The 8656-nt window shown below is 36.4% G+C and overlaps 1 protein-coding gene across 5 annotated transcripts in view; it reads left to right on the forward strand.

Moving 5' to 3' along the window:
• The window catches only part of LOC127859517 (hemicentin-2-like), a 44457-nt gene extending 36086 nt beyond the window's left edge, over nucleotides 1-8371 (forward strand). For 3 of the 5 annotated variants that reach the window (XM_052397016.1, XM_052397015.1, XM_052397014.1), the window contains exons 16-18: nucleotides 2618-2764; nucleotides 5881-5925; nucleotides 6849-8371. In XM_052397016.1, the coding sequence (XP_052252976.1) occupies nucleotides 2618-2764; nucleotides 5881-5925; nucleotides 6849-7021 (365 nt within the window). In that variant the 3' untranslated portion in view covers nucleotides 7022-8371. The remainder of the gene's footprint in view (nucleotides 1-2617; nucleotides 2765-5880; nucleotides 5926-6848) is intronic. The other 2 variants (XM_052397017.1, XM_052397020.1) reach the window with 1 other exon arrangement.
• Nucleotides 8372-8656: the final 285 nt, after the last annotated feature.

Genomic DNA, 8656 nt, shown 5'->3' on the forward strand with positions numbered 1-8656 from the left:
TTATGCTGTTTGCATATAGCCATTTTCACTTTGCTTCTGAGTGGGAAAGGATTTAGATATTTGATGAACATGTTGGGACCAGGCCCTTATGTTGTTATCTAGCCTGCTCTTTCTGTTGATCTATAATCTCCTTTAACCATGTATTGCAGCCTTTTATCTCTTGATTCAGTTTGAATCTTCGAAATTGCAACTATTTAACCCTTTACTTTGCATGTTGTGCATTGCCTGAAGTCAATATTGCAAGCTTAAAGTTGGATAGCATCATGGTTTATCAGTAGTTATTCTAATTAACTTGCATTTCTGTTTGGAATTTCATTTGGTTGTATGTATATCATTACAAGATTATAAAATAGTATGAAAAAGATATTGGTAATGAAATGAGAAATGTTTGCCTTTAAAAAATAAAGCACGATTTCAATGATGCTTATTTTAAGACAATATTAGTTTCAATTAAAAAATATATGCGCCTCACTCTGGGAAAACAGGGTTTAACCCTTTGCATGCTGGGATATTTGTTGTCTGCTTAAATGTTGTCTGCTAAATTTCTAAAATTAGAATTTTCTTCATTTTTTTTCAAAGAATACTATCAGAATAGCAAACAGTTTGGATCCTGATGAGACGCCACGTTCTGTGGTGTCTCATCAGGATCCAAACTGTTTGCAAAGGCCTTCAAAATTCGGTTCCAGCACTTAAAGGGTTAATGCATGTTCATTACATGTCAGCCCAGATTAGCCTGCGCATCCACTCAGGCTTATCATGGAGAACACTTTTCCATCTACATTTACACAAAATTTCTGTTAAACAAGACCTCCATTAACCCTTTACCACTTAGATACCTATTTTGACGCATTTGTTTTCCCTTAGAAAGTTAAATTAAATTAAAGACCTTTCTTACTAAATTCAAGTTAAAAGGCTTCATTTACAACCCTTAGTTACTGATGAGCGGCAAACAGCATAAAACCTGAACAGACTGCGAGTTATTCGCAGGCTGTTCTGGTTTTATGCTGGTTGCTGGCTGCAATTTAAGCCATTTTCTCTTAGCTTCTTATGGGGGAAAGGGTTAAATGAAAATTAACATAAAGGCGGAAAGTGTTTCCCTGATTTAGCCTGTACATGAACAGGTTTCCAAGAGCTGCTCAAATTTAATGTGCTCCTACCCTATTCTACTGCTTAATAGGTCTGCTTGCATTGCGCCTACATGTAGCTTTTAGTGAAATATTCCTGGTAACTTGCTTGCTCACCGAATCAAAGCAAAGTAACTTTAGGATGACATTGATGATTGTAAACTTATCACAAGTTCTAAAGACACATTGTATGACGATAAGTTAGGAAAAACAAGGATAATATCCTGCGTGTATTAGGGAAGATAAGAAATCCAATTATCCAGTTAATAGCTTCATTATAATAACTCAACTCAACAGTACTTTTGTTTAGGAAAACGGCAAAAGAACTCAATATGGCCTGTATAAATGTAAAAACTAAATCAAGTTTGAAAGTACAAGGCATTTCGTTCTTAAATATTTCTGCCTGTCTGTACAAAATTTTACGGTTTAATTCCTTTCATATTTGAAAAATGCTTAAAATGTCTGCTCTCCCAAGTGCAATAGCATTCATGTACATGTGTTGTAGTGGAAAAATGTCAGCTTTAAACCAAAATGTTAACCAATGCTTTCCCAACCCTGGAAATCAATCGGTGGCGATTTGTTACCAATCTTGTTCATGTTTCCTAAATCCCAAACTTCCAAAATGACACTGCACACCAAAGCTTGTGAAACGCTTACATGTATTTGACCAAATTTATTCACAAATCCTTTTATCTAAGCCATTCCAGTATTTACTGTAACAGTTGCTCCGATGTAAGCTTTTTGTGTAGTATGTCCCAGTTATTAAAAAGAAATCTAAACATTTAACATCGTTTGAATATTATCATAATCTCATTCTTTTTTAATCCATCTCAAACTTGCAAATAATAATAATAATAACAATAATAATAACAATAAAATCTTTATTTGCTCAACAGACAGATCTTGTACTGATCCAGATGTGAGATTGTTTTGATTGAACTCAAATTCATATGGGCCGAGCTCTGTGAAAAAGGGGTTTAATGCATGTGCGTAAAGTGTTGTCCTGATTAGCCAGTGCGGTCCCCACAGGCTAATCAGGGACAACACTTTATGCCTCAACTGGATTTTTGCTAAGAAGAGACCTTCTTCAAAAGAAAAATATCATACAAGCGAAAAGAGTTGTCCATGATTAGCCTGTGTGAACTGCACAGGCTAATCTGGGACGGCACTTTACGCACATGCATTAAACCCCTTTTTCACAGAGCATGGCAGATATCTTTTTAGTTTCTAATGTGCCATTAGTTTGAAAAATGAGGTAAAACAATAATGGATTTTTAACTACGCATATTTAACAAAATGTTACAATGATTATAATATGATTGTTATTTGATGCTTTGTACAAGTAATGGTGAACAAAGTTTAATTTTATACTCATAGAGACACACAAAAATCATGATTTCAAAAATGAAACATGAAATAAAAAAAACTTAACAAAAATATTTCTTAACAAAGCAAGAAGACTTTCAAATCCTCCAATTCAAATTTGCTTTCAGATGTAAACCTAGGGACTATAGATAGATATGCCAATGTGTCGCCCCAATATTTCACTGGGCCGGGTAATTACCCAGCGGGTGACAACTCTTACGAGTCGCCAGTCTATGACGATCAGTATGAATATGAAATGAATAGGCGCAATGCAAGTAAGTCTCATGACCTCTGATTTCTGTATCATTTCTATGCATTATGCTAGCGCTTAGAAATCTGAACTAGTTGGCAAGATTTTACTTTTGCCAAAAAAACACATTTACAACTAGAAATTGCGCGGCAGAGGCCGACGCGTATCCCCACGCCGCATGTTTTACCCAGGGGCGCCCTAGGGTTGGTAATGGGACCATGCATAGTTGAGATTGACTGTATTGTCATATGAGAAGTTCAGTATCAATTAGAAGTGAATCGGTGTAGAAATGAAGAAGTTAAGTAAAAGGCAATTTTGGGTGGGTGTGGCCTATGTGGGCGGGGCGCCCCTGGGTTGGTAATGGGGCTATGCATAGTTGAGATTGACCGTATTGTCATAAGAATAGTTCAGTATCATTTAGAAGTGAATCGGTGTAGAAATGAAGAAATTATAGTAAAAGGCAATTTTGTGTGGGTGTGGCCTATTTGGGTGGGGCGCCCCAGGGTTGGTAATTGGGCCATGCATAGTTGAGATTGACTGTATTGTCATAAGAGAAGTTCAGTATCAATTAGAAGTGAATCGGTGTAGAAATGAAGAAGTTATAGCAAAAGGCAATTTTGGGTGGGTGTGGCCTATGTGGGCGGGGTGCCTCAGGGTTGTAAATGAGCCATGCATAGTTGAGATTGACCGCATTGTCATGCATAGTTGAGATTGACCGTATTGTCATAAGAGAATTTCAGTATCAATTTGAAGTAAATCGGTGTAGAAATGAAGAAATTATAGTAAAAGGCAATTTTGGGTGGGTGTGGTCTATGTGGGCGGGGCGCCCCAGGGTTGGTAATGGGGCCATGCCAGCAAAATCAGATATTTATGGCTATTTGGCTATTGGCAGTGCTTACACGGTATATACCAATCACAATATGCTGGTAGTGACTGTGTGATAAAAATAAGGTTGCTACATGTATGTAGTTTGTAATAACAGTTTTGTGTGGACGGTTTATAGAAAAAAAAATCACTTTTTCACTAACCCTTTGATGACTTTTAGATACCTGTGTAGACTTAGACAGCAGAACTGAGCAGTGTTTTTTATCATTCAAAATCGGTAATCGGGCCCCCTTCCCAATGGAAAACAGTATATATATTTTTTTCCAATTTCCCAATTTCAGACAAAATGTCGCAAATTTTCCAAATTAAAAGGGACCCGGCCACATTACCAAAATGGTGAAAAAATACTGGCCCCATTACCAAAATGGTGAAAAACACCGGCCCCAGTACCAAAATGGTGAAAAAAAACACCGGCTCCATTACCAAAATGGTGAAAAAAACACCGGCCCCATTACCAAAATGGTGAAAAAACACACTGCTCATCCTCTCTCTGGGAAAATTGGGCTTACTCCATGTTCGTAAAGTCTGACATGCTAATCAGGGAGGACACTGTCCACCTTTATTGCATTTTTGTTTAAAGGAAGTCTCTTCAAAGGGAACTTTCAGTTTAGGCAAAAAGTGTTGTCTTAATCAGCGTGTGAACACCGGCTCCATTACCAAAATGGTGAAAAAACACCGGCCCCATTACCAAAATGGTGAAAAAACACACTGCTCATCCTCTCTCTGGGAAAATTGGGCTTACTCCATGTTCGTAAAGTCTGACATGCTAATCAGGGAGGACACTGTCCACCTTTATTGCATTTTTGTTTAAAGGAAGTCTCTTCAAAGGGAACTTTCAGTTTAGGCAAAAAGTGTTGTCTTAATCAGCGTGTGCCGACTGCGCAGGCTAATCTTGGAAAACACTTTACGCACATTCATTTAGCCCTGTTTTCTTAGAGCAAGGTTCAAATGCTTGTGTACTCTGAGTGCTGACAGAAGCCATGTAAATCCCTAGAACAAAATTATTAAAGGTGGGAAATAATACATTGGTTTCACTAAAGTTTGGACTGGACAAGTTGATTTCAGTTTGTAGCCCTGGCATACAGACCAGCTGTAATTTCATAATTGTCATTTCTGTGTATTGATGCAAAATTAGTGAGATCTACACTTGTCAAATTTAGTAAGACCTACACTTGTCAAAATAAGTAAGATCTACACTAGTTACAACTCAGTAGAAATCACATATATTTATGTTCTGCTTAATTCATACAAAATTACTTAACACACTAAGTAGACTAGTTATGACAATGTACAGTTTCTGTTAATCAAAACAATGTTCAATGAAACTCAAAACATGTTTCAAAAGTTACATGTATGCGCAATGAGGTCTATACATCTATGGTTGAAGCAAGATGGTTTTTGTCTGGTCTACTTGATGACAGCTCCCTTCTTTCTTCTTATCTCTAAGGTCAAGGTCACACTGAAAGGTTAAATTTGGCCTATTAACAGCAGTCCTGTCTGTAACTTCATCATTCATTTTGGAATTATGACCTAATGTACCACCAATGTTTAATATGTGCAGATGGATTTTTTTTGTCCCCAGTCTATACTGGGGGACATATTGTTTTTGCCCTGTCTGTTCGTTGGTTTGTTTGTTTGAGGGTTGGTTTGTTTGCGTCAAACTTCAACATTGGCCATAACTTTTGCAATATTGAAGAAAGCAACATGATATTTGGTATGCATGTGTATCTCATAGAGCTGAACATTTTGAGTGGTGAAAGTTCAAGGTCATCCTTCAAGGTCAAAGGTCAAATATATGAGGGGGGGCATAGTATTTCACAAACACATCTTGTTTAATCTTTATTCTAGCTAAAAGGTCAAGGTCACAATTAAAATTCAATTGTCTAATTTTGCATAATACAGTTTGTCAGTACTGTAACTTCATCCTTCATTATTGACTTATCACACATGTGTATTTGGAGAAGACCTGTCCTTGGCTTGTCCAGTGCCACCAGGTCAAGGGTCAAGGTACATGTATCCTGAAGGTCACTGGTCATTACAAGGATAATTGACCATCGACTCAACATACAGAAAGGCATCTTGTATTTTAAAGTACATTTTAGTACCCTGTTTGGGCTGTGCAGGCTTTAAGCATGTATGTGAAAATGGCATAATTAAGCACTTTAAAAGAATTGGAAGTTAATAAGCAGCAATTTATAATGTAGTGTTTTAAGCGTGTTATGTGAAGTAACCAAAATTATTATTTTCCTCTTTCAGACCTAGGTGGCAATTCTGACCAATACTACAACGAAAAGCAAGCAGGTAAATAATTATAATACACACGGATTTTGTTGTAACATTAAACAATTGGTGTGGTAAATCGGTTTGGTAAATAAATATACACTTTTATATCTACTTGTTAAAGCATCACTCTGAATTAATATTGCATACGCTTGACTAAATTAATATATTGGGCCACTGTTGGTGTAACCTCACAAAATATGGCATTTGTCAGGCTTTGAAAACAATTTTTTTATGTGAATTTTTTTCTATCATGAATACTTAGTTGTTTTAGGTTGAAATTCCCATGTTTGAAATGCTATTTTATCTTTGTTGTTAAATTAAACACAAATTAAGCTACTTGAAACTTAAAGTTTTAAGATTTGCGGCTCTTGTATGCCTCCTTCCCCCATGCCATGAAATACTGGATTCCGGGAAAATCTGTCTGATCATGTTATTATATAAATTAGTTTACCAAGTTGTTCATTTGCCATAAAACAATATGATTTTCTGAAAAAATATTAAATTAAACTGGATAAAACCTCAGCACATTGGTGGTAATACAGGCACCTGAAACATTTTTTCCTCACTTATGGAAAACAGGGCTTATTGCATGAGCATGCATGCCTTAATGGAATTTTTTGGATGAAGGAAGACTTTTCTTAATGAAAATCAAGTGTAAGGGGAAAGTGTGTCTTCCCTGATTAGCCTGTGTGGACTGCACAGGCTAATCTGGGACAGCTCTTAAGGCACATGCTTTAAGCCCAGTTTTCCCTAAACAAGGCTCAATGGTATAATATCTGTTTTAATAGCAACACCAATTAATATTTTTGTAGTGGTAAAATAAGACAAAACGTTTTTTGATATACATATTACAAGAGCCGGTCTCAGAGAAAACTGAGCTTTATGCATGTGGGCAAGTCTGCGCCGACTATTAAGCTGAAACATTTATGCTGCCATTTCAGATGCATCATTCTCCGGCTCACCACGCACGCCCACAAAGGACCCCCGACAGTTCATAAGTCTTCCAGAGGATCATGTGAAAGAAGGCGGCAGTTTCGGCAGCGGAAACGAGAGCGGATATTCCACGCCAGACAAGATCAAACCGAAAAAGGTTATATATGAAGTTGTCGTCTGATTTTCCCCTGCCACATGGTGTCTCCTGCAGTTTCTCTTGCCTACAGTGTTGTGAAATATCGCTCCATGCACCGGCGCCATTTGAGCGAATCTGTGTTACCTCCCCTGTGACTTTTGTGAACTCTTCAGTGCTTTCGCTTTCATGGATAAGCTATGATAAACTTTTGAACTGGAGCGTGTTAGTGTTCCATGGATATCAAAATGCGCTAAACTTTTGCATGAAGTCGCTTTTTCTGTTGAGTATTGTCAGTGTTTCTTGAATGTTAAATAGTGCCAAGATTATTCTTTTGAGGGTTTGAAACGAAAGACATAACTTTGAAGGGGAGTAGTGTTGGGAAAAAATAACATTTGTGAAACCTTGTGAGTTGTTACAGACTCAGTAAACCCTCCGAGGGGATGTCTTCCACAAACCTCAGTGAGTTCTGTGTACAAATTGGGCTACTCACTGTTTATGCTTCAAATCAGGGCATTGCAGTACAATCAGATCAAAACCAAATTATGCACATAAAAAATGGAACATTCAAAAGTCTGGATTGCCAAGGGAGCAGCATTGAAAGACAACTTGAAATGTGCGAGTTTTGTTTTTTCTCCGAGTTAAACTTGACAGACTTGATAAGCTTACAAGTGGTTGTATTTTTGTATTCAAATGTCTCTTTTAAGGTTATTGAAGCTATTTATTGTGCGGCCTATCATGGACATTATTTACAGTAATATAAGAATTTTGCAATTATGCAATTAAATAATATGGACAATTGATCTGCCAAGGTTGTACCAAAATTCAATACAGTAGTTTGAAGTGTTATCGAGATTTGTTGAGGATGAAAAAAGATAGCACTGTACTTTGCTATGATAAAAACGCATTTGTTGTTCTTTCTGTTACTTTAATACTCAGTCAAGTATTGCCAACACAAGTTTGTTGCATTCGTATTTTAAGTATTATAAACTTACAAGGTTGTTTATTGACGTAAACACCCATGTACAAGTATAATGTACATGCAATTTTCGGTTTCCTTTTCAAAACATGTCGAATGTAACTCTTTAGTTGTGATTTTCTGCATGCTTTTCTAAAACCAGGTGTGATACCTGTATAATCAAAGTGACAATTATCACATGACACTGACTGTTTTGCAAATGATGTATTTGCGAAACCTTTAAAAAAAAAGGTCTATTGTAAATATTAAATGTTTCCCAACGGTTGTTTTGTCACATAATGTACATTATGTTTATTTTATTACCGTTCATGCATTCATAATGTTATATATTTTTCATAGCACTGTATGTACTTCATAAGATGTTCAATATTTTGTAAAATGTGAACTTTTATATGAAAATAAAATATAATTTAAAGTGACTGAAATGTGTTAAATACTGTTTTAGGGATTTACCCATTTGGGTAGCAGATTGAAATGTTAGGCGGAGAACTTTTTTCAATTGACTAAGCAGCAATCTTCCTTGAAAATAATTCGATTTTTTTTCCATTTAGTAAAAACTTTTAAATTAAGCCTTACCCGGTGAAAATTGGTGTGCTTAAAGTATTGTATGAGATTAGCCTGTGCTGTCGAGACAGGCTTTTATATTTCCGCCAAGACTGCATTTTTGTTAAGAAAACCCCGTTTTTAAACAAATATTCCTTAAA

This window comes from Dreissena polymorpha, chromosome 15 (assembly GCF_020536995.1).
Source record: "Dreissena polymorpha isolate Duluth1 chromosome 15, UMN_Dpol_1.0, whole genome shotgun sequence".
Classification (NCBI taxonomy): domain Eukaryota; kingdom Metazoa; phylum Mollusca; class Bivalvia; order Myida; family Dreissenidae; genus Dreissena; species Dreissena polymorpha.